Below are 25,910 nucleotides of genomic sequence, written 5' to 3' on the forward strand. Positions count from 1 at the left end.
GCGTCTTTTCTGTTTTGTTGGGTGCTGGGGTGAGAAATAAGAGTTCTCTGGATATGTTAAAGATGCCAAGATGTCTCCTGGTTATCAAAGTGGGGATATTTCAGTTTGAAATACAGGGGAGAAATGAAATTTGGAGTCATCTACATAGAGATGGTATTTAAAACTGAGGAATGGATAAATGATCAACTAGAGAGATGCTACTGAAAGAAAAAAGAACTAGACCCAAACCCTGTGAAATGTCCATAAATTAAGGGGTGGTCAGAAGAAGGAGAACCAACAAAACACTAAAAAACAGTGGCCAATGAGGTAAGAGAAAAACTAGGAGAATGTTGCAGAAGCAAAAAGAAGTTATTTCAAGAAAGTAGGAGCTGTCAAGTATCAAATGCTACTGAGAGATTGCTGAGGATGAAGGAATGACCATTGAATTTGGGGTCATTGGTGACCGACAGAAGCAATTGCAATGAAGTGCTGGGAACATAGGCCTAACTAGGATAAGTTGTGGAAGAGAACTGGAAATGAAGAAATGGGAGAGGGTGATTGTAGACCATTCTTTAGATTAAAGTTTTGATATAAATGGGAAAGGGGACATGAGACCTTATTAGAGATGGTCTTATGACACATCAAGGAGTGTTTAAGTTGGGAGATTCTGAAGTTTGTATAGAAACGAGATGGAAATAGAGATGATTCAGTAAAGTGGGAGAAATTGATGCATGAGAGTGAGCAAGGTAATTACAGCATGGATGTGTTGAGGGAATGAGATTCACAGCACAAATGAGGGGGCTTGCTTTAAATGAGTGCCAAGGCACTTTTTGCATTATAACAGGATAGGAGGTAGAGAAATAGAAAGTAGGTTTATTAATCTGATTGCAACTCTGGGTTTGTATCTAATTCTGTTTCTCACTGAAAAAAAGATCATGATCCTCTGAGAGTGCGGAAGAAGGGTGATGGAGGTTTGAGGAGAGGAAAAAAAAATGAAATTGTCATTTTGGAGGGTAGGAACACATACTGTGGCAGGACAATAGGATTGCCATCCACTGTAATAATACAGGTAGAAATTATCTTAATGATGTTGTCAGCTGTTTAACCAAAAGTAAATTTTCCAATATTCATCTTGTTTCTTTTCAGACCCAGTGAGAATATGCTGATCCGTGTCAATAACGATGGCACTTACTGTGCAAATTGGACTCCAGGGGCTATTGGACTCTACACTATTCATGTGACCATTGATGGCATTGAAATAGGTATTCTTTTTTAAGTTATGAGTTACTTAGTGCAAACAATCAGAATCAGAATTGTCTTTCTGTTCTAGTTTTCTCCTTAACTTATATTGTTGACACATGGACAGGTTTCATTACTTATTTGGGTCTTCATTTCCTCCTTTACAGTGAGTACTTAATTAGTGCATTCATAACATCTCAAAATTTTGTAATAATTTATGGTATCATTATAGCGCTCATGACTCCTTCCCTCCATTCTCTAATGTGACTGGTCAAGTATGATCTCCTCTCTGTTGCTAAATTATAACCATGGGCATCCTCATCTCCCCCTCATGGTCTGTCTGCCTTTCCTTGCATAGAGCAGAGACCATCTCATTCATCCTTGTATCTAGATCAGTGCCTGGCACATAATGGCTGCTCAATAAATACCTATTGAATGAATGAATTTTCTTTATCCACCACTAACTCTGAAAAGTATATTGCTTTTCCTTTGGGTGTTAATCTTTTCCTTTACTATTCATGTAATAGACAACAATAAAACAAGAAGGCTTTAGTAAGTGTTTATCAATATAAATTCCTTGTAACACTGATTCCTGATGCTTTTCAAGAGAAAGGGCTTCTTTGATGAGGTAGATTCGGAAAACCTAAAACTCTCATCTTAGACATTCATACAACTCACATTAACATAGAAGGGATTCTAAAAGCCCTGAAATTAAGAATCTTGTCTAACTTTGTTTAACCCTTATCCTGAGACCTTTTGCTGTAGGGAAGAGGGAGTGAAGGTAGAGATAAAAGCAATACTGATTAACATTCCACCAAAATACCCTTTGAAGAACTCTGGTTTAGTAGTTTGTTTTTACAGTGAAGGTAAAGAGGAACTTTATGTAACTGTATAGAACATGCATTAATGTAACTGTATATAATCAGATAGATATATCATATTCCCCTGTTCCAGAGGCCTTTATCCTCAGTCTTTGCTGCACTCTTCTTTATTTCAACGTATCCATAAAGCCTTTAGTTCAGCGAACTTTAGTTGGTTCTGAGCAAAACATTGTTCTAGGTAAGACAGTTCCTCAAGTGTTAACAGTTACTGATGATTGCATGATAAAATGGTCAAACAAAATCACATGAAGTAGAATATAAGTAGTGATACATGAAAAGTACAAATTATAAGAATTCAAAGTGGAGGTAGTCAAGAATGGCTTAATTTTCACTAATAATGGGCTGAAGAAAACTGATACAAGGTAGATAAGAAAAATCCACTTATATTTGTTTTTTGAAATGAAACTGAAGAAAATGATTCATATTAACTTAGCATCATTTTCTGTCCTACCTTTCAAATTTAACTTTTTCCCGGGGTGACCAAACTGTCAGTAGGCTGGGACCTTGCTTGACCCTAGGCAAGGACAGATAATAATTCATTAGAATAACGATGCTATTAATAGCTAATATTTATTGAGCGCTTAATTATGTCTACATTGTCTTATGCACACCTTATGTGTTAAATCGTCTCATTCTCACAATAGCTCAGCAAGGTAGGTGCTATTCTCATTCTCATTTTATAGATAAAAACATTGAGGTACTGAGAGACAGACAATTAGCAGCAGATATGGGAACAACCAAAACAGTCTAACATGAGAACCCCCCTCCCCCAGCTTTTAACTACCATGCTGTGCTGCCTACTGGCTAGAATGGTGATTGGTGTCACTCAAGTTATAATCTGAAGCAGTGAGCTGGCACAGCCATCTGATGTGAGCTAACATTTAACTTCACAAGGGTTTCTTGTTTTCTTTATATATTTTTTCAGTATCATTTCATAGATAGGGAATAGGGACCCCTTCTCTTTTCCTTGAACCTCTGAGACACTCATTTGGAATCCTAAGGCCATTTTTCAAATATTTCTTTTTTTTTTTTAAGTTTTAATTTAAATTCCAGTTAGTTAACACAGTGTAATATTAGTTTCAGGTGTACATTATAGTGAGTCAGCACTTCCATACACCACTCAGTGCTCATCACAACAAGTGCACTCCTTAATTACCCTCACCCACCCACCTCCCCTATGGTAACCATCAGTGTGCACTCTTGTTTCTTGGTTTGCCTCTCTCTCTTTTGTTTAGCTTTTGTTTGTTTTGTTTCTTAAATTCCACATATGAGTGAAATCATATGGTATTTTTCTTTCTCTGACTTATTTTGGTTAGCATAATACACTCGAGCTCCATCTATGTTATTGCAAATGGCAGGATTTCATTCTTTTTGATGGCTGAGTAATATTCCATTGTGCATATGCACCACCTCTTTATCCATTCATCTGTCGATAGACACTTGTGCTGTTTCCATAATTTGGCTATTGTAGATAATGCTGCCATAAACATTGGGGTACATGTATCCCTTTGAATTAGTATTTTTGTATTTTTTGGGTAAATACCTAGTAGTGTAATAGCTAGATCGTAGGGTAGCTCTATTTTTAACTTCTTGAGGAACCGTCATACTGTTTTCCAGAGTGGCTGCACCAGTTTGTATTCCCACCAGCAGGGCAAGAGGGTTCCCCTTTCTCCACATCCTCACCAACACCTGTTGTTTCTTGTGTTGTTAATTTTAGCCATTCTGACAGACATAAGGTTTTATTATAGTTTTGATTTTTGCTCTTGTTGTTTTAAGTTTTTATTTAAATTCTAGTTAGTTAACATGTAGTGTAATATTAGTTTCAGGTGTACAATATGTTGATTCAGCACTTCCATACATCCCCCAGTGCTCATCACAAGTGTACTCCTTAATCCCCATCACCTGTTTAACCCATCCCCACACCCACCTCCCCTCTGGTAATCATCAGTGTGTTCTCTATAGTTAGGAGTCTGTTTTTTTAGCTTTTAAATATTAATCACCTTAAAAAGAATTTAAATATTCATTTTATTTGTTTAAAATAGTCTGTGAATGTACATAAGGTTAGGTTTAACAATCCTTCCCCCTTGTATTCTTAAATTTTACAGTTCCCTTCCTTTTCTTACAGATGCTGGCCTAGAAGTTAAAGTAAAAGACCCACCAAAAGGGATGATACCACCAGGAACTCAGTTGGTCAAACCAAAGACTGAACCTCAACCAAATAAGGTTAGGATAGAATGAAATAAGAATCTGAATTGGTCAGAGATTTATTAATTTTATTCACTGATGCTCCAAGGTGGTCATCGAACATTTAATATTTTAGTTAATTGATTTCAGTATTTGAATTTTAAATATCCCAAAATAAATTTGAATAGTATTTTTTGGTAATTCTAATCATTTCTAAATTGTAGAACCTGTACTTTTAGGCTTCTTTGTATAATGCTGTAGTAATTTATAGGCCTTGTGTACTTCTGTTACTGAAAATTTACAATTAACAAAAATTTTACTGAAATTAAGTACATAAAGTTGGCAGGGAAAGTATCCTATACTGTTAAAAGAAAAAATAATTTCCTAACATCTAGAAAGTAAGTATAGGGATTTTGGTAAACTATTAAAAAGGAAATATTGGTAATAGAATTTGTGTCCTATCTTTCTAAAAAGAAAAAAAATGGGTCTTTTCTCCTTTTTATCATATGTCTTCAGAGTTTAGAAAGGAAATTATAAATATGTACTTTTAATACTTGTAAAATTCTGTTATAAATAAACCAATGTTACTTGCACAGGGAAACCAACTGCAAATAATTTTGGAAACTTTCTCAGAATTATAATACTCTCAAATCTGTTCAATTTTCTTATTATTTATAAGATCTCTATTCTATGGTTTTCCATCTCAGCTGTCTTTGCCTTTCCCAGGTTCGAAAATTTGTGGCCAAGGACAGTGCAGGACTCCGTATCCGTAGCCACCCTTCCCTTCAAAGTGAGCAGATAGGCATAGTAAAAGTCAATGGAACTATCACTTTCATTGATGAGGTAATTTGTAAAGAAACACTTGGTAATAAATTTTGGACTGAAAGTTTTTGCATTGTTTGCATGATAATAAGGTTACTAAATTTTCTGCTAGTATGTTTTAATTGGTTTGGATAATGTTTGGAAAATTGTTTTGTGGGATGTGTTCATTGAGTTTCAAACATTTTATTTTCTTTATCAATAAAAATAAAATTATATTTAAAAACAAATAAATAAAATTATATTTTTAACCTGAAAGAAAATTAACAACTAGAACCTGGGGGCGCCTGGGTGGCTCAGTCCGTTGAGCGTCTGCCTTTGGCTCAGGTCATAACCTCGGGGTCCTGGGATCGAGCCCCCCCATTGGGCTTCCTGCTCAGCGGGGAGTCTGCTTGTCCCTCTCCCTCTTCCACTCCTCACTGTTCATTCTCTCTCTCAAACCAATGAATAAAATCCTTAAAAAAGAAAACAAACAAAAAAAAACAGAACCTGTACAAATGCTGAAAATGAGTACAGTTCTTAAATATTTTAAGTATTGTTTTTAAATATGTTTAAAACACATATTTGGACAGCATATTTTTCTATTAATACCCACTAAGTAACTTCTGATTATTGAAATCTAAATTGAGGGGAGGGAAGAATTTATGTTCTTTTGAGAAACAAACATTTTATGTTTAAACTCTCTTAATATGTGATTTCTTTGTGCTTTTACTCCTAAGTGACATTGTTTTTACTATCTTACCTTGTGAATTACCACATTGCTTGTCATTCTTAGCTGCTTTTTCCTTAAAGTTTTTCTCTTACTTACCTCCTGCAAAAACTAGATGCTTAACCTTCACGTCCACCGTTTGCCTGCTCTGTAGCCTTTTAGCCCTTGCTAGCCTCATAGGACTTACGGGTGGGCATGGCTTGTTTTCACTGCTTATTTCCATAGATCCACAATGATGATGGGGTATGGCTGAGACTGAATGATGAGACAATAAAGAAGTATGTTCCTAACATGAATGGTTACACTGAAGCCTGGTGCCTGTCCTTTAATCAGCATCTCGGCAAGAGTCTTCTAGTCCCAGTTGACGTAAGTAAAAGGTGGTTTTAAAAAGCATAATAGGTACACTCTGTCCTCACTACAGGGCTTTCTTTAATTAAGGCTTTTCAGTTCTGAGGTAAACCACAACTAAATAACTTTTATTTTAAAAGTGCTTGAATTCATAGGTCTTAATTCTTCTGTGTAATGAAGGTGGAGTTTGGCAAGACTAAGGACTTTAGTACATATTATGATCCATCACAGGCAGGAGATAGTAAAATAAAACTAGGCCTATGGAATTCCTTTCTAAGAGGTAGAGAAGTTTTTATATATTTTTTATTTTTTTCCTTTCTTATTCATACGACTGTTTGGAATCAATTCAAAACTAAAAATTGTGAATTCACTATTATTATACATTCAAAAACACGTATAATGTATTTCTTTTGTATGTTGGCATTTTGTAATTAGTTCTCTGTGTTTTGTCTAAGTTTGACTCTTTTCTTTCTTGGCTTATCATACTATTATGTTATAATACTATTGTGTAAAAATAAGAAGGATTTTTTAGTCTTTTTAGTGGTGTTATAACGTTCTAGTTGAAGCTAAATCCTAGTGTCAGAGAACTCATCAAACCTCGTTGACAAATGCAGTAGAGTACTTAGAGCCAGTGTCCGTAAATTGCTGTAAATATAATAGTAACCCATAGCTCTGTTTATAATTTAAACAGAAATACATGATTTTTCTTCCTTTTCATCACCATCAAATGTATGTACTCCTTATGACACTGTTCATAAATAGCACTGGTAAATTTTATTTTAAACAGTTGAATTTCTTAAAAATCAGTGTATAAATTTAGCTTATTATATCAAACCATTCAATGTATTATTTGTTTTCCTCTTTGGTAGTCTGGAGTATGTGCTCCAAAGGGGCAGTTATAAATGATGATTCTCTGGGGAAAGAAATAATTGAACTTCTATTCATATTTATTGATCTCATTCTTCTTTTATATATGTTTTATAATAGTACAGTAGGGAGAGGTGTATCTGTAGTTTTTGCTAATAGGTGTGTGATAAAGTTTGGAGAGTGTTGGCATGCTGTTTTACTGAGGTTAAGCTAAACAATGCTAAATATATAATTAAAATATAAAGTTTTGAATAAATAAGCCAGATCTTCTTTAATTTTCCTCATATTTATATCTGCACTAAAAATGAAAAGGAGGGACACATGGGTGGCTCAGTTGGTTAAGCATCTGCCTTCGCTCAGTCATGATCCCAGGGCCCTGGGATCGAGTCCCACATCGGGCTCCTTGTTCAGTGGGGAGCCTGCTTCTCCTTCTGCCTCTCCCCCTGCTTGTGCGCTCTCTCTCTCTCTCTCTCTCTGACAAATAAATAAATAAAATCTTTTGAAAATAAAAATGAAAAGGATTTTGACCCTCTAGAAAGAGGGACTAGTCTGGAAAATAAATAATAATTCTTTATCATCTGTGTCTAAAAAGTTAGCCTTAAATGATTTGAAACCATTTTCCATTATCTCTGATAAGGCATTATATTAAATTATATTATCTTTACCATCTCCCCCACTCCAAAATTTTCTTAATTCCGTTGTTTGCTCATTTGAGGAGATGCCTTTGGAAGAAGAAGATATTCACACAGATAAAACGAGAATAAGCAAAGGTAGAAAGGAAGAGCAAGAAGAGTGTTGAAGTTTTAAATCCCATGGTTTCATTTTGGACAGTGTGTTTCATTATTTGATGCTCTTAAACTCCATTCAAGAGACAGTTCGTAGTAGACAGTCTTGTTGAGGTCGGAGAGAGAAGGGCAGTAACGAAGGTAAGAAAGAAAGCTAAGTGAGTGAGCCGTACAAATATTTCTTGATGAGTTTTTGCTGGAATGTAAAAGACGTTGTCACTGATTTATTTGAAGAAATCTAGAGGCAGAGGCAGAATATTGAAGATATGAAGTGACTTATGGTATTTTTTAGCCTTTCTTTATGTTGAAGAATGACATGAGTTCTATTTTAATGTAGGTAACTCAGAATGCCTGGTATTATTGATAAAGCTGAGGTTTTCCCCTTCCTTTATTTTAGTACTGACTTGAGAACCTTATAAATTAAAAGAAAGATGCCAGTAAAAAGCGGGAAATAAAGATATAGATAAGAAATTTGAAGACTGAAAAAGGAAGAAAAAATTCAGGGCACATTTGGAGAGTTGTTTTGTGAGGGAGGGGAGAGGATAGGTATGGCAGTAGCTAAGTTTTTAGGGATGGAGGGAGAGAGGGCAGAGGTTGAAGGAGACCATGATTTTTGTTTGTTTGTTTGTTTTTAAGATTTTATTTATTTATTTGACAGAGAGACACAGTGAGAGAGGGAACACAAGCAGGGAGAGTGGGAGAGGGAGAAGCAGGCTTCCCGCGGAGCAGGGAGCCCGATGCGGGGCTCGATCCCAGGACCCCGGGATCATGACCTGAGCCGAAGGCAGACACCTAACAACTGAGCCACCCAGGCGCCCCGAGACCATGATTTTTATAAGATAGAAAAGAGGAAAGACGTCAGTTGAGATTGGAGCAATTGAGTTAAGTTAGAGGGTTTAGAAATGCAGTAAAGGTTTAGAATAATGTTTGAGAGAAATAGGAAAGGGATCTGAAGAAAAACTACTTGTTTTTGGATTAGTGGGCCACTAAGGACCCAGTGAGACCAAGGGATGGATCCATTCTGGATGCCCTTCCTCACCCATAGTCCTATGTATCTAGAATCAAAAGTGCCAAGAGAGTCAGTTTTAGCACTGGCTGAAATTTGGGGCTGCTATGACAGAAAAATAGGGACAAAATTTCAGATGCTGTGAAAGAGGACTTGAGATCACCAACTGTGGAATTTAGCCTGAGTTAGAAATGTGAAAGGACAAGTGGAGGATCCAAGGGACTTGGAGGCATAACTAAATCCTAGAATGATATTATAAGTATGCTATAGTTGAAGAGAGAGAAGGATAGATGGTTTGTGTGATAAGGTAAAGTATTTGAATTTTATTTCATAGAGTGTTTTACTGAATGATATGGCCTGTTAATGGGGCCATGAGCAGGTAGCTGAAGTGTAGTGGGAGTGAAAGTCATTTTAAGTGCCTCAGTCTAAGAACTAAAAGGCTCAGCAGTTGGGTGATCATCTGCATCAGCACAAAGACACACAGATGATGGATGGCAGCACTGACCCACAGTTAAGTTAAAGATGTTTGCCATTGAAGGAAGGGTCCCATTCGATACAATATAAAATCATGGGACAGATGGCAATAGTTTGATGCTGGATCAGGGAGAAGTATGAGAACAGGTAGATGACAGAAGGGTTTATATTTTATGTGGTGACCAGTGATGACAGAGGGGATAAAACTAACTGGCCTATGGCTCCAAACAGATTTGGTATAAAGTTGTTTCAGTGCAGGTGTTAGATGAGGACTCACACAGTCAGCCTGATGTAGGCAAAGATGGACTAGTTTTTTAAGGTTTTGTACGTAGGGATGAGGGCAGGCCCCTTGCACAGTGTTTTTAATGAGTATGTTACTCTGTAGGGCTAAACATGACAGGGAATAGAGGGAATAATGATTCTATTTCATCCTCTCAGGGAACTAATACAGCTAAATAAATGTGTCTTTCTACTTCTTTATTTGTATCTACTACTACATTTATTGCTAGAAAAACACATTCACTTTCCACCTACTCTCCCTTTCTACTTCAGTCCATTTATAAACAAATCAAGTATAATTAGGCCTAATAATTGTAAAACACTACTCAATTAAAAAGAGAGAGGGAGAGAGCCGGGAGATTTAAAAATAATATAGAAATAACCAAGGACAGATGTCACTACCTTAAGAAGATGCAAAAATACCAAAAAGTTGTCTTTAGCAATCTTTACATCTACCTCTTCAACCTTTTCTAGTTAAAACAATTTTGCATTCACATCAATGTGTGTACTTTATCCAGATCCTGACCCAAACTCTGGGGAGAGTGGGAGTGGGGATTAGAAATTTGAACACTGGGCGCCTGGGTGGCTCAGATGGTTAAGCGTCTGCCTTCGGCTCAGGTCATGATCCCAGGGTCCTGGGATCGAGTCCCGCATCAGGCTCCCTGCTCTGTGTGAGCCTGCTTCTCCCTCTGCCTCTCTCTCTCTCTGCCTCTCATGAATAAATAAATAAAACATTAAAAAAAAAAAAAAAAAGAAATTTGAACACTGACTAAACATTTCATGAACTATTTTTAAAAATCACAGTAAATAATCCTATTTAGAATAAACTTCAAAGTGATTTTTGTTACACTGTCTTGTGTATTTGGCCATTTTATAGAACTCTTGTCACTGCAAATAGGTACTGTAACTAACTGTTGGCCTTCCTAACAATACTTCATTACTTTACCAAGAATTGATGGCATCCTCACTTAGTGCAAATGTGACTTTCACTCTATTTTAGCACTTTAGTAATGCTCTAGTTCAGAAAGTAAGCAGCATTAGACTTTCCTATTATGAATAACTATTTTTAAAAATACATTTTAATAAGTGGTAAGAACAGGGATAAATATGAAGAATACAGACCCTTTTTTGTGAGGTGCTTATGTGCTAGTAGAACTTTGTACCCTTAAAAAAAAAAAAAGAACTATGTGCCCTTTTTAGAACACACTGTTCAATTTTGCATCTAAGAGTCTTTGTTTATGTTGTTTCATTTGTCTAAAATGCTTTCACTTCCTTTCTTTTCTAGCTTTTTTACTGTTTTCCTAGTTGACCAAGCTCAAAAATTTCTGTTGACATCTTTTCTTATCTGTACTTCCCAGTAATGCTGTAGTTAGTAATTTATTAGTTGTTCATTCGAGGACTACTGAGTCCTTATTAATGTACCAAATACCAAGATAGGAAATAGGCATTGAGTGGAGAGGAAAGGGGAAGGATACAAAATAAATAAGATGGAGTGCAGTTCTTCCTCTTGGGGTACTCCCTGTATAATTTGACAGACATACCATACGCAAATGATTAGGTTACATTGTGATAAGTTACAGAATGACTTCACTCAGGAAGTCATACTTGAGAAGAAAAGTCTTGAAGAAAAGTTGCCAAGAAAAAGTGAAGGAATTTCTAGACAGAGAATCAAGTGTCCAAAGTTATGGAGGCCTACTATGTTTGGGAACTGAAAACTAGTTATATGGTGAAGTAAAGGAGTAGGGGTAGAAAGCATAGAAGTATTGGGGAAATTAGGTTCTCTCTCTTTTCTCAGCATTTTGTCTCTAGAAGTAGAAAAGCCTTACTTCTTACCCACAATGCTTAGTTTGTTTTTCTTGCCATCAGCCCATTTGTACTTGTATACCTCTTATTTCTGTTGTTAAGCTTCTTAAGGGTAAAGACTCATTAAGAATCCTTTCTTATTCATACACATTTCTTCCAAAGTGTTAAATGTTACATTTTTGTCATGGTAGGCTTTCAACATTTGTTGAATACTAAATTTTAAATCTTGGCATTTGATGTGATCGTGCTGCTCAGAATAATTCCTATCACATATATGCCTTTTTTTTTAATTTTTTATTTAGTCTCTCATTTAATTTCATTGTGACCTGTGATGTTATGTATTTTATCAGTCTTATTTTTCTAGTGTCAACAATAGCTGCTCTCCCAGGATCAACAAGTAGAAAGTAGTGGAGAGAGAAGGATACATACAGTTACAAAAGGATAAAGTAAATATATAGCTTTAAATAATCATGTTACTTTGGGTAAAACTCCCAAATTAAACGAATGTGAACATTCATAACCTTAATGATTGAATTGAGGATGAATACTGTGATATATGTTGAAGGTGGCACAGGTCATGGTCCCATCATGAAATGATTAGCACTCTGGACTCTGAAGTTGATGTAGGTCAGTCTGAGAAGGCATAAGGCAAAACATGTTGATCTTAAAATCCTGAAGATTTGGAAACTACAAAATGTAAGCAGGCTAGTAAGACATTTCAATCATTGAGGAAAATATAAGTAGAAAAAGAGAGAATCAATTATGTACCTGACATGGGAGATATTTGACTGCCTAGAGTAGAGCTTAAATTTTTTTTGGAAAACAAATTTACTTCTAGGATAGGGCTAGGACATATCAGTGATTTGAAACTGATTCTTTGGATACTTTGCCAAAAATGAGGCTTCCAACTTTGCGAAGGTTGAGTGGTAGAGAGAGCTTATATCCAGGAGAGTAAATGATACCTCATTGGAAGTGTTCTAAGATACCTTTATAATGCCTATATTATCTGAGTTCTTGCAGAAGCAACTTGTGTCTCCAAACATCTCCATGCATTTATACAAACCTACATGGGCTGATTGGTGTTCACATATAGAAAGTAGGTAGATTTTTCCAAATTTTAGGGCCCCAAAGATGTGGAGGAGAGATGAAGGAAAAATGTCTTTTGGTAACCTCTCTGACAGCATTACCCAGGGCAGTTGGTAAAATTAGCAAATGTTTTTCACATTTTATGTCCAATTTCATTTTTATGGGTTACCTGAAGATGTCTGATAGCCACAGCTTTAACATACCCTGAATTGCTTGGTTTTGTTATGTTAATAGATTTGTATATGTATATATACATAACCTGTTGTTTAATCTTTAGTAAATACTAAATATTTACTTAATACAGCAGTAACGGAATGAAATTAAGGCAATTAAAATAACACTAATTGTTATACGTATGCTGTTCTTAATTTTCCTGAGACATTTTATCTTTTTCTCTTTAAAAATGGCAATTCTTAACTCTGCTCATTAAGCAGCACAATGAAAGAATTACTATCATTTTTTTGCATGAACATTTGTCATGTTGGTCATGTATTTTCACAGTGAAAATTGCTCACTTACTTGATCTTCTGTGCCTTGAAAGATTATCAGCTTAGAGTTGCAGTTTGGTGCTCATTAATTTAGTTAGGGTTTTAGTATGCTTTAACTTTTAATTTTCTTGAGAACATCTTTGTCTTTAGTCTTTGAGAATAAAAGGATTTAGATGATTATAGATATGTGTGTATTTCTGTATGTGTATATACATACATACTTATATATATATACATAGTGGTACTCCTATTAATCTATGAAAGCTAATTTATGTATTTTAATAGTAAGAAATTGAGACTTTGGAGAAATTAAAATTTTCATGCATGTTCATATCTTTAGACTAAACTTTTCTAAATTTTCCAAAGAAAACCATGCAAGTATATTTTATTTTTAAACTCTAGCTTTCTATCTGGTATATTTTTGATATGTGATAAATGCAATTTTGTTTGGACACCATATTCTGAAAATAATAATAGTAAACCAGTGTGGCTAATAGTTTTCCACAAATTCAGAACAAAAGCAAACAAGTGTGAAATTTGAATCCACATGATTAACATGTACAAAATTGATTTGATTAGCAATTTATTACAATAGTTAGCAGTCAAGTCACTTTAAAGTATCACTGTACATGTTAACTCATGTTCTCAGACTCAGGAAACACTTAAGTTTGCACGTTGAAATAAAAGAAAGGTACAAGCTTTAAATATTGTTAATCACCACCTTGCTTCTTTATCACTAACTTCTTCTGCCTTGCTTTTCACAATGCTTTTTACGTTCCTTTTAACACTAGAGAAGTTTATGCTAAAAAAAAGAAGCAAAATGCAAAAAAAAAATATTGATATTGCTTTATGTCAAAAGGTCTGCACCACTATTTTCTGTGAAGGAGAAAAACAATTGAGCCAATAGCCCAAAAACTCTTATATACATGGATGAACCAGTAAGGACATCTTTTTCCCCAAAAAATAGTATTTTAAAATGCTTTGCATCATGTTTCTACTTCACCTAAAGATAAAGGACCCTATTTGCTATACATTTTTAAATGTGGAGGGGGGTTTGGTTTTTGTTTTGTTTTACATTTATTTATAGGCATATTACTAGAAACTCATTTTTCTGGCTTTTATATGTCATATTTCTGAATTAACACACATATGTATGTGTATGGGTGTGTATCTATGTCTGTCCATACATATATACATATATATGAAGAAAATACAGAACTGGAGAATATCAAATAGATTTTCATTATCTAAAATGGCTTATAATTGGTTGGAAATTATGTTTCTTTTGTGTTGAAGTTTTAGATGATGACAGCTTTTATTAACATTTTAAGTGTGTCCTTTTTTTTTTCCCCAAAATAATCATTTATCACAGCATTTACATAAGCAGTAAAATTGTGTAATTGCTATTCACTGGAAAGATTTTAATTTCAGATGACACAAATATATTCAATAGCATATTTTTATGTAAAATGTATATCATTTACATTTTCCTTAAGACATTTTGTGAAGATGTTGATTTTTCTGGGACCATGCTGCTGCAAGTTGGTTGTTTAACAAAATATTTTTAGATTCTAACATAGAGATGAAAATGCTCTGTGCATTTCCTAAACTTTGAAATGGAGAAAACTAGGCCTGTCTTTTGAGAAAAGATTCCCCCAGGTTGTATGTTTTCTGTATGCTTTTCTTAACATATTTGCTAACAGCTTTCAATTACATTTCCAGATGATTTTTTCTTATTTAGAGAAGAAAGGGAAATTGAAAAATGACTTTTTTTTAGCTTTTTTATTTTTTTTCTTTTTTTACTTTAAAAGTGAAAATGTCCACTATAGATAACTACATGCCATTATTATTCATAATAATAATTGCACTATCTATACAATTTATATTATTTACATTTTCTTTATAAAACAGCAGACTGTTTTCTGTCATAAAACAAATCTGGCTTGTATTGAAACAGATATGTCGTCTCTTAAAAGAGTTTTAAGGTTTCCTACTTGCATTGACTGTCTTAAGCTTTAAATCAATGTCTGGCTCTTAATTTTAGTAAATGGCATGACACACTATATCCATGAAGAGCTTTTGACAAAAACTTATTTATCAATCTTTCTTTGCTGTGTTGTTTACTCAGGTGGCTTCAGTTTCCCTTTAGTAAAATAGTATCACAGTGCTGGTGCTAGAGTACAGAACAATGTTGTTACTGTGAACGCATCTTCTGCAGATAATATCCTGTTCCCTTTCTTTGTTGATATTTTTCTTTCTTAAACTTTGTCGCTCAGAATATCTTTAATGCTAGCCAAGGAGTCAGGGATTTGGACGTATTTTCATGGACTTCCAAAGCTTTTTTTCCCCAGGTGAGTTAACTGTAAGGAACAGTCATTCATTATTCAGGTATTTCAGCATGTATAATAAATTTTACCTTCTACCTTTTGAAGCCTTTGCTTACGGTTAATAAAAGAATTTTTGCCAAAAAAGTGCTACAGTTGAGTTTCCCTGGTAATCCTTTTCCCTCTACTTTTGCCAAAGAATGTATTATTAGTTCAAGTTAAACTTTTATGTGACTTCAAATTTGCTGTATGTAATTTATGACTAGCTTCTCCCACAGTGACATCCACATCTGGCTTTCTCAGAGCTTGCTTATTTCAGTGGGAAAGTCTCAACTCTGTGGCTCTTCTCTTCTTCCCTTAGCCTTTCACAATGCCCCCTTGGATGTTCATCTGAGAATGGGGTGGGAATGCAAGGAGAAAAAAATAACACTGCACTTCATCAGTTTCACATGCTGGTCCCCAGGTCTTCCATTTCTGTACTGAATGAAGCATTTATGTTAGGGTTGCTTGAGAATGACAGCTACAGTTCTATGACCTTTTTTTGTCTATTAGCTCTTCTTATACTGCTTAGTATAAAAAAATGGATAGACTTTGTTTTACATTTATTAATTTATATAGTTTCTTTGTTCAATAATTATTAAATATTTTAATAGAAGTTCTCATATATCGCCTTTCACTGAATAACTTGCAATTGTTATTAGTTTTTGCCAAGATTTACCTCTTAATGTTACACTAAATGATCAAAAGTTGGAAATATTGTTATAACTTAGTTAAAAGCTGTAAATATATCATTGAATACCAGTGAAATTGATTTTTCAGTAATATATAAATATATAAATATATATAAATATATTTGCTTGTTGTTTTTGACATCATACCATGTAATTTTTTAAAAAATGAGTTGTAAATAGGACTGATATGCCTCTTCCAACTATGAAATAGCATAATGTATGTATTAAAATTGATTATTCACAACTAGACATTTTTAAATGTTTACTAAAAACTTTGTTAGTATAGTAGCAGTTTGAAGTTTAGACCCTTACTCTCCATTTTTATTTTGAGCATTCTCTTTGTATTCATATGTAAGTTTTTACAAATGCATATGCATGGGTAAGTACGATGCATATTTTAAGTTTATTTTAGATTGTAAATCTAATCTAAATTTTTCAGGTATTTAAAATTCTCATTTCCATTAAATTGCCAATGTATAAAGAATGTTGGATAAATACAGCATGACAATTACATTAACTAAATAAATATTATCCCTAGTACCTATTTGTATATTTTTAAATTGGTGAATCACCATAATGAAATTTATACAATATTATGTGAAGGTTAATAGTGGGTTTAAAATTTTCCCTGACCATATGTTGAATTAAAGTTACAGGTACACAGAATTCTTGAATCCACATTTTTTTTAACCTCAGGATTTTATTTTTAATTTTTTACCATAGAAAAGACTCTTTAGTATGAGACTACTTGTAGTGATAGAGGGATAGAACTATTCAGTATTATTTTATCTTGCATAAATGTTAGTGGTGGGTTTTTTTCATTTTTATTCCATTTATATGACATTACTAAATATTAATTTTAACCTAATGTTTGAATAAGTGCCCCAGTATGGTCATCTTTTGTTGTATTTAAACATAAAGCAATTTATAGAGTCTCTAGTACTGTATTTAAAAGTACAGTTTAAACCTGTCTTGAAGGAGTAGTAATGACAATGGAGGAACCTGCAGTATGGAACTTTCCTTTACATGTTGATGGGAAGGAAGATGAGCAAATATGAGGAGGTTATTATTTCTCTTCATTGCATTCACATAGGAAACAATTTCATTCAGATTCAACAGAAAATTTAGGGCATATCCTTTTCTTTCATTTTAAGAAGTAACCCTTTTATGTCCAAATGCATTGTATTTCTGTAAAAATGCATCTTTGATATTATTTTCTGTACTGAAAGTATTATCATCTTTTTCTGTTAATAGCATTAATATAATGCTGTTTAGTAATGGCCTAACAAATCTAGCAAAACATTTTTATTTGTATTAAGAAAGTATAAGTTGTTAAAATCTTAGAAGCATTCTTAATTCATTCATAACTAGTAAATATTAAGATACAGTTATATTTTATGCACATTTTTTTCATCATTGCTATCGCTATTAATAAATAAGTCTCCAGAGTCTTCACACCTGTTTTCTCTATAAATAATTATTACAGAGTGAAAGGAAATGAAAATCTAGACTTTTTAACCCATACCAACGTACAGCAATGCAGTAATGATTCAAAATTATTCAGTTGTGGTTCACAGAGTATATTTTTTTGTTGTTCCTACTGTTTAATATTTCGTTAAAAGATAAAAATAAAATCAAGTACTACCATATTTCTTAAACTGTGGTGGGCAAAACCAGAGGTTCATTTGCTCTCCCACTAACTTTTCTTTTCTTCACCTCTATTTTAAGTATTATTCAACATTGAAAAACTGAAAGATTCTTTAGTAGTGGTATTAATGTATATATTTCTGTTATCTTTGGATATGTATTCTCTTGTTTGATAGTATTATAGACTTGCTGTAAAAGCTATTAATAAGAGGATGGCAAAAGTGATAATAGATTGTATTTTGTTTATTTTTTTTTTCCTATTCAAATTTTCAGGAACCTAAAACTAATACTGATGACTTTTTCAAAGATATAAACTCCTGCTGCCCACAGGAAGCCACAATGCAAGAACAAGATATGCCGTTCTTGCGAGGAGGGCCAGGCATGTACAAGGTAGTGAAGACGGGACCTTCCGGTCACAACATCAGAAGCTGCCCTAACCTTAGAGGTATCCCAATTGGAATGTTAGTTCTGGGAAACAAAGTCAAAGCAGTGGGAGAGGTATGGATTCTTGTAGCTTCATGACTTCTAAATTATTCCTTTTTAATATAATACAACGAGAGCATCTCTTTCTTCCAAAGGTTGCCATTTCCATCCCAGGTTTTTAAATGTTAATGTTCTTTATCTTTACTTGTATTACAAATATTACTAACATAATTTTTCTGTGTTTCTTTTTTAAGTAATTTTTTTCTCATAATTATCCTTGTGAAAACAATATTTATAATAACAAAATGATTTGTATTGTATATATGAATGTTTGGTATGTGCATATATCTTTTCATTATTACAAATGTACAGTAACATCATGGATTAACAGCACTTTAAAATATTTGCTATGAATTGGTATGGAGATGTAATACATACAAAGAGTTTCATTTCTTTGTTCCCATTTATGTGTCTCACTGAAGTCCTGAGCAAATAAAATTACTTTTCAGTCAACTGCGGCATTTGCCTCAGCCAATGAGCTTGAAGATGTAGTGTGTCATGCTATTTCTCAGCGTCAGGGTCATTTTCGGGTTGTATTATAGACATGACCAATCTAAATAATAGTTTGCCGTGTTAGGACATTTTAGGTGCCAAAAAGAAAAAACGAGAGAGTGCCACCTGTTTTGGGGTAATGTTTAAAGTTACTTAGGGATTATCCTGTGCCTTAAAAATTATTACTTTTACCAAAGTCATAAATAAGCAGTATTTTACAGAACTTTTTATTGATTTCTGTCTTACCTCAGGCTGTGGTCTTAATTTCAGAAACTAATTTCATGGTAAAACTTTCGGAATGATTACCCTATTCAAACACTTAAACTTGTTGCTGGTTTTCAGCCTGAGTGCCCTGAAAGAATCAAGCGAATCAATCATGCTTTTTGTTATGTACTAGGTAACCAATTCTGAAGGTGCGTGGGTGCAGCTGGATAAGAACAGCATGGTAGAGTTCTGTGAGAGTGATGAAGGAGAGGCCTGGTCCTTAGCTAGAGACAGAGGCGGAAACCAGTACCTCCGACATGAAGATGGCAAGTTGGCTTAAATTTGTGATTTATTCTGATTAACCTTTGAAATGCAGAAGTAAACAGCTTTTTTGTGTGTTTATTTTTTAGGTAAAAAGCAAAACTAAAGGTTAAAATCTTAAAATTGTTAACATTTGTTTGTAAAATAATGGATAGTGAATGAATGCACCCCGTAAGAAGAGAATTAAAAGAAAATATGGAACATATGAATCCATCTTTGAAAACCATGCTTTTTATTTCATTGATGTGGATTCATATGACTCATTATTCTGTGCCAGTCCAGGGCTGAATGTTTTACCCTTTCTGCCACTAAATGGAAGTCCACTTTTCAAACCATCAATCATAGTACTTCTCCCAGGCAATTTCATTTGATTGAATTTTGTCTCAGAATAGGAGCATTGGATGAATGCATAGCATCTTTTGGAGCATTCCTATTTTGTTGTTACAGTTTCAGCTTTCAACTTTATCTTTTTCAGTGACGATCTCATTTAATAAAAGACTTTCCTTATTGTCCCCCTCTCTTCATTCTCCTGTGGGCAAAAACATGGTTCTTCCAAGTTCAGACCATGTCATCGCTTGGGTGAAGCTTTAACTGCTCCTAAGAAATCTGTGTTCCCAAAGAACTATATTCACCACTAGACAAAACTGATATTATACTGAAGTTAATTTTTATATCTTTAAAACTAGATTGTGAGTCCCATGTGGACAGGCACAGGGTTTTTAATCTTTGTATTCCTCATTCTGAAACAGTTTTGGTACATATTAATTGCATACTAAGTTTTGTAAATACAAGTTGAGTCACAAAAATATTAGGACATCAGAATAAATGGGTAAGTCAAGCATAGATTTTATTCCAAATCCCAAAACTTACAGGAAAAGGTCAGATAAATAAAAGAACACGCGTATTTATCCAAAAGAGAATAAATTCACAGTATTTATTGTCCAAGAGGTAATATGGCCATAAGTATAGATTTTTTTAAATTGGAAACCTCATGAATGACAGAGTACATCTAGATATATTAATATTATACATTAAACAATTCTCCTTTTTTTTTTTCCTCACAACAAGCCTGTGTGATAATTTATATAATCTTCATTTTACAGCTAAGGAAACTAAAGGTCACAGAATTTAAAATGACTTCCCTATGGTTATATAGCTGGATATATGGGAGATGTAAGACCTGAGCCAGAATCTTCATTTGTATTTGAGATGCTGTGCTCATTGCACCATACCACCCTGTGTCAGTAGTCAGTGAATAGAATTTGAGAACCTACTACCTTCCTTGTCTTTACAGACACTTTTTATAGTCAGAGATGATGTGGTTATAAAATAATGTTCTGAAATGGCATAACCATCCTTCATTTGTTGTGAGAATGAAAAAGGGTTCACTTGATGTAAATCAGACATTTTACAAAATAACCTTCCCATTTATAATATACTTATGTACATACTACAAGTTCAGAAACTCTTAAACATTTCCACTATATAGGAATATTTAGATATAAATGAAAATACCTAAAGTGAGATCAGCTTTATAGAAGACATAGTTAAATAATATGAGAATAGTTTAGGTAACTAGCAAAGGACCTTCCTAGCTTATAATTATTTTAACTGGCAATATAGCCTAATGTGTAAGAGTGGACTCCAGAGCTGGACTGCTTGAATACAAATACCAGCTCTGCAGCTTTTCAGTAGTGTGACCTTGGCCGAATTACCTAACATCTCTGTGTTTGAGTTTTCTCATTTACAAAATGAAAATACTTTGTAAGTTCTATATGAAAGCTACATGAACAAATAATAACATAAAGCCAGCAGATGGTAAGGTTAGCTGTTATTAAAATGTAAAATGCCGTCTGTACTAAAAAGACTGACTTTTAAATGGGGAATTTTATTTCTATATACTTAGAAGGTAGAAGGTTCTTCTTAGAAGGTAGAAGGTTCTTCTTAGATAAAATGCTTCTTAAATTAAATTAGGATATTGTTTCTGCTAAGAAAGATATTCTGCCCTAAAAGCAGAAGTTGAAATTTCTCTCTGCCATCACTTAATGGTCCTTTGCTCTTTTAATACATATATATTTGATCATAATGTGATTCTTAAATTAACATTAAGACCTGGGGTGATCAGGAAAAAAGTGATAAGTTGGTGCCTTAAAATCACTAAGATTAGTTGATAATTGTATCCGAATAGTCTGCTCATTGGTATTAGTAACTGTATCTAATATGGAAGTAAGAGGATTTGGCACTATAGCAATTTATATGAGGTGTAGTATAAGTAAAACAAAATTTTCCTCTTGTTAAAATTCTTTATATCTGTAAGTAAAGCTACTAGGCAAAGTTACTGCTTGGTTAAAAACAGAGTTCATACTTGGTGCTGAGACCATCCTGAGTCTGAGACCATGCTGAGGTTTTAAGAGTGATGCCGTCTTTCCCATTCAGATTAGTGTTCATGGGTTATTTTCCAGAAGAGATATTCCACTGCTGAGATCTCTCATACTCAAGAGTATTGCCTAAGGGAAGTGCTGGGGTTGATTTCTTGAAAAGAGTCTAGAAATGTAAGTGAAGGGGTAGACATACAGTACCAGTGGTACAGCAGGATTCTGATTCACAGGGAGGAAGAATACTCCACCACCTTCTTCTAGTTCCATTTTCTCTTTAAAGAGATCGTAGCTTTTAAAAAATATACTCAAAATTTTCATTATTCATTATGTTACTTTGATGGAATACTTTTTTTCTCCTTTTTTACCTTTTATTTTGCCTTTTTTTAAAGCTGGCATTAATATAGCTACTGAATTATGGCATTAGTTTTTTAGTATTATACAGAATCTTATGGCCACTTGATTGATAATAGAGAATAACTTTGCTTATTAATTATGTTGTAAAACAAATAAAATATTTGCCTTTTTTTCATGAAATAGGAATTCTGATATATTTATTGACTTGAGCATGTGCAAATAGCTCTGATTACATGACTTGGTTTATCATCCTTTCGTTTTGGGGAAAATGGCCTTCTATAATAAGTAAAAATAAGTTAAAAGTTAAATTTTCCACAATTTTTATATTCAGAATTTAAATTATTTTATATATTAGTACTCAAATAGAAAAAAGTACCATATAGTTAGACATTTTTAAGACTTTACTATTTGAGTACTAATATATAAAATATTTTAATTTCTGGTTTATAGGATACACATTTTTATTTTATAAAATACTCTTGTATAAATTTGTTACAAATTTGAGTTCCTGGTCCAAAAATGTTAGTATACATTCAGTGATGTATCCAGCCACAGTAAAAGTAAATTGGCTCCATAAGAGCATATCCAGTTTCTAAGTTTCACTGTGTATTTGATAAATGAAAACAAAGATTTGCCATTTACGTTGTCAAGTGTCAATGACTCTAATTGTTAGACTTATTATTAAATCTAAATGTGAGGTTATTTTAAAATCTAACCATTATAAAATCTTTCTTGGCCACTCTCTCTTTATTCTGTGAATAGGGAATAGCACATAAGAAACTAATGTTATAGCTGTGCCTTTTATTATAGAACAAGTTCTTCTGGATCAAAATTCTCAGACTCCTCCTCCAAGCCCTTTCTCAGTGCAAGCTTTTAATAAAGGGGCAAGTTGTAGCGCCCAAGGATTTGATTATGGACTTGGAAATAATAAAGGTAGGTTTTCGAAAGTGAGTCTTTTACCTACCCAACTTTAATATTTTTTATTACCTTCTCTTTTACCCATTTTTGTTACTGTTCACCCACAAAACTTTATTAAGTTTCCTGGAAAACTAACAATCAAAATGTTTGCAAAAGTATTGTTTTTACATTACCATTTTTAACAGTTTCAGCTTAACGTTTTATAGGAGTTCTTGATTATTTGCTCTTAAAGATATTCACTTGGAATTCACATCATAAAGATTCTGTGACACTATATCTAGTAAAAGAACTATTGTTTTTATCATCTACTTATTATTAAGAGTAGTGTTAATGAGCAAAAAAAGAACCTTCCAAAATGATCATGTAAAATCAAAACGTTTTAAGTAATATTACACATCAGCCTTATTACATATGTGCGGTTTTGAATGTCTAACCAAGTTATCTTAGTTAATTTAAAATTACATGAAACGAATGATATCTTTGGGTTTGGTATGTATAATGAAATCAGAAAGTTGTGAAAAGAAAAACAAAAGCCCTAAGCCAAAGAATATAAAATGTGTGTAGCTGTGTTGGGCTGCAATATTAGAAGAGACCAATATCATGGACAATCCAAACAATAATTATTTCAGAATAATTTATACCTGAATTTCATCTAAAATTGTATTTGTATCTAAATTCAGACACATTCCTGTTCCTTTCTATGTACCTGATCCTGACTCCTTTCCTAAATCAGCATATCATCAGCAAGTAGCATACAGTTGGATGACGGGTAGAAGGGACAAGATAGCCTATGGGGGAATAATTTTACTTTAAAATGTTATCTACACTAATTCATAGGATTTGATTTCAAGGAACAAAGACAGTGTCATTAGACCTGACTTGCAGAGCAAGTGAAATAATGAAATAGTCAACAAGATGCAAAATGACATCAGTATAGAGGAAATACTCAATTTAAAACAAAACCACACTTTGTGCGATACCTTTATTGCTTTCCACAAAGTATTCATATGAAGGAAGCCTAGCTACAAGATTTCTTTTTGGCCTTTCCTACTCTTGTTATGTTGGTCTATCCTACAGGCTTGGAGATACCTGCTTGTTTATTTTTGGTAGGTTAGATTTCAACTAAGTTGAGCTAGATCTTCATACTTAAGTAGGGTAAATGCTTTGTGGTGTTTTCTTCATGTCCCTTTCTCTCTCCCATTATTGATTCCTAAATTAAAATCTCAGCATTTACTTATCACTACTATGCTTTGTTAATAATCCGTTTTAAAGCCATGTTTAATTCAAATTGTATGCTGTCAATCTCTAAAATGTCTAAATTGTACTGGTGGCTATCACTTTAAATCAGTCTTTAAAATATAATTTATTAAAACATCATAGGAATATAAACCAACTTTTCAGAGCCAAACATTGCTGAGAACATTTGTTATTAAGTAGAAATATTAAAGTATTACTTTCTAAAAGTGTGATTCTGCTAATACTGTTCAGAAGTGGCATGTACTTGTTAGTAGGCTTTTTAAATATTTACATGGTGCAAAGGAATATTAAGAAATTTAAATCTAATTAAATATATCTAACCTTTGTTTATGAACTTAACCTTTAACAGTAATTCCCATTTTCTTTAACTTTTTATACTGTCCCAAGTTCAAGAAATTGTTTTTTGCAAAAATTCTGTATTCTTAATTCTAAATAATTCTTCATAATCTCTAAAATCCTTTCTGTAACTACAGCGTAAGTTTTTGAACAGTAGGCATGTAGCTATGTACACGGTTCTTTCCATATAAGTCTTTTCCTTCTTGCTGCTTCATTTAAAGTTTTCACTTAAAAAACTTTACTTATATTTAGGGACTGGAAAGGTACTGTTTTCCAGTTTCTGCATCAGCTAGTCTAGATATGTTTTTTCTTCTGCTCTTTTTCAGCATCATATAAACTATTTAATATGCATAATCTTATAAAGGAGGAGCTAAGGATCATCCATCTAATTATATTGTTTCATATTTTTAAAAATATTTATCTATAAAAGTCCTTTGTATTTAATTTTAAGGAAAAATGCCTGAATTCATATTTGAGATACTATTCAAATCAGATAGCTCATACTCCTTTTTATCTTATAGGTCTTACAGATTTTTATATTATTCATCCAAGCAAAGGAGTTCATGCTTTAAGAAGTATAATTTCTTGGCAGGAACCACTTAAAAAAAAGAAAATATTAATTTATTAACTAAATGTAAATATATTACTAAGTTAATAACATATGCTTTGCCTCCCTTCAATTCTACATTTTCTTAAAAACCTTTTCATATTTGCTTATTTTCTGCATGAAGTGTACTGCATATGAGGCAGGGTTATTTAGTCATTTGTTAGGTATTACGTAGAAGACATCGTTTACTTAGATCTTCATTTACACTTGTATGATATTGAGTCAACTTATCTATCATAGATTCTTCATGGACTCTGAATTCTCCCATGCTGCTGCTCAATGTTGTATAAGAATTTACATGAATTTGTTTTTGTAGGTGGGCTGTTATATAAGATTATTAAAACAACTTGCAACATTTGGTCCCTAACTTGAGGATAACAAACACCAGCTTCCACTCATTTCTGAATTGGCATAGTTTTATTTAGTGTTTAACTTTATCTGAATGTCATAAACACCATATTCTTTGCCATTTTGGATGTTAATTAATAACAAGTTGTAGTTTTGACTGTTTTGCCCACTGCAGGTGACCAACTGAGTGCCATATTGAATTCCATTCAGTCACGGCCCAATCTCCCAGCTCCTTCCATCTTTGATCAAGCTGCAAAACCTCCCTCTTCCCTAGTCCACAGCCCATTTGTGTTCGGACAGCCCCTTTCCTTCCAGCAGCCTCAGCTTCAGAGTAAGTTTGTCAGCCTTACCTGCCTCATCAAGCCATTTCTGAAGCTTTGTTCTGAGTTGTTTATCAGTTACTAATTATTTATCAACTCACTTGACTGGTTTTATTTAATGAGGATGTTATCCCTTCCCACATTTTTGAAGCTTAATTTAAGCTGTTTTGAGCTAAGACATTCTGCAGCTAAGACATAAGTTTTTTAACCACACCTTTTTTATTAAGTATAGTTTTTGAAGTA

The 25,910-nt window shown here is 33.4% G+C and overlaps 1 protein-coding gene across 12 annotated transcripts in view; it reads left to right on the forward strand.

Moving 5' to 3' along the window:
• The window catches only part of MYCBP2 (MYC binding protein 2), a 269,922-nt gene that overhangs the window by 169,180 nt on the left and 74,832 nt on the right, over positions 1-25,910 (forward strand). For 5 of the 12 annotated variants that reach the window (XM_027591552.2, XM_027591553.2, XM_027591557.2 and 2 more), the window contains 9 exons: positions 1,126-1,241; positions 4,225-4,322; positions 5,010-5,126; positions 6,037-6,177; positions 15,224-15,298; positions 17,923-18,147; positions 19,022-19,154; positions 22,692-22,814; positions 25,499-25,678. In XM_027591552.2, coding sequence (XP_027447353.1) covers positions 1,126-1,241; positions 4,225-4,322; positions 5,010-5,126; positions 6,037-6,177; positions 15,224-15,298; positions 17,923-18,147; positions 19,022-19,154; positions 22,692-22,814; positions 25,499-25,678 — 1,208 coding nt within the window. The remainder of the gene's footprint in view (positions 1-1,125; positions 1,242-4,224; positions 4,323-5,009; positions 5,127-6,036; positions 6,178-15,223; positions 15,299-17,922; positions 18,148-19,021; positions 19,155-22,691; positions 22,815-25,498; positions 25,679-25,910) is intronic. The other 7 variants (XM_027591555.2, XM_027591560.2, XM_027591561.2 and 4 more) reach the window with 5 other exon arrangements.

Source organism: Zalophus californianus, chromosome 3, assembly GCF_009762305.2.
Source record: "Zalophus californianus isolate mZalCal1 chromosome 3, mZalCal1.pri.v2, whole genome shotgun sequence".
Lineage (NCBI taxonomy): Eukaryota > Metazoa > Chordata > Mammalia > Carnivora > Otariidae > Zalophus > Zalophus californianus.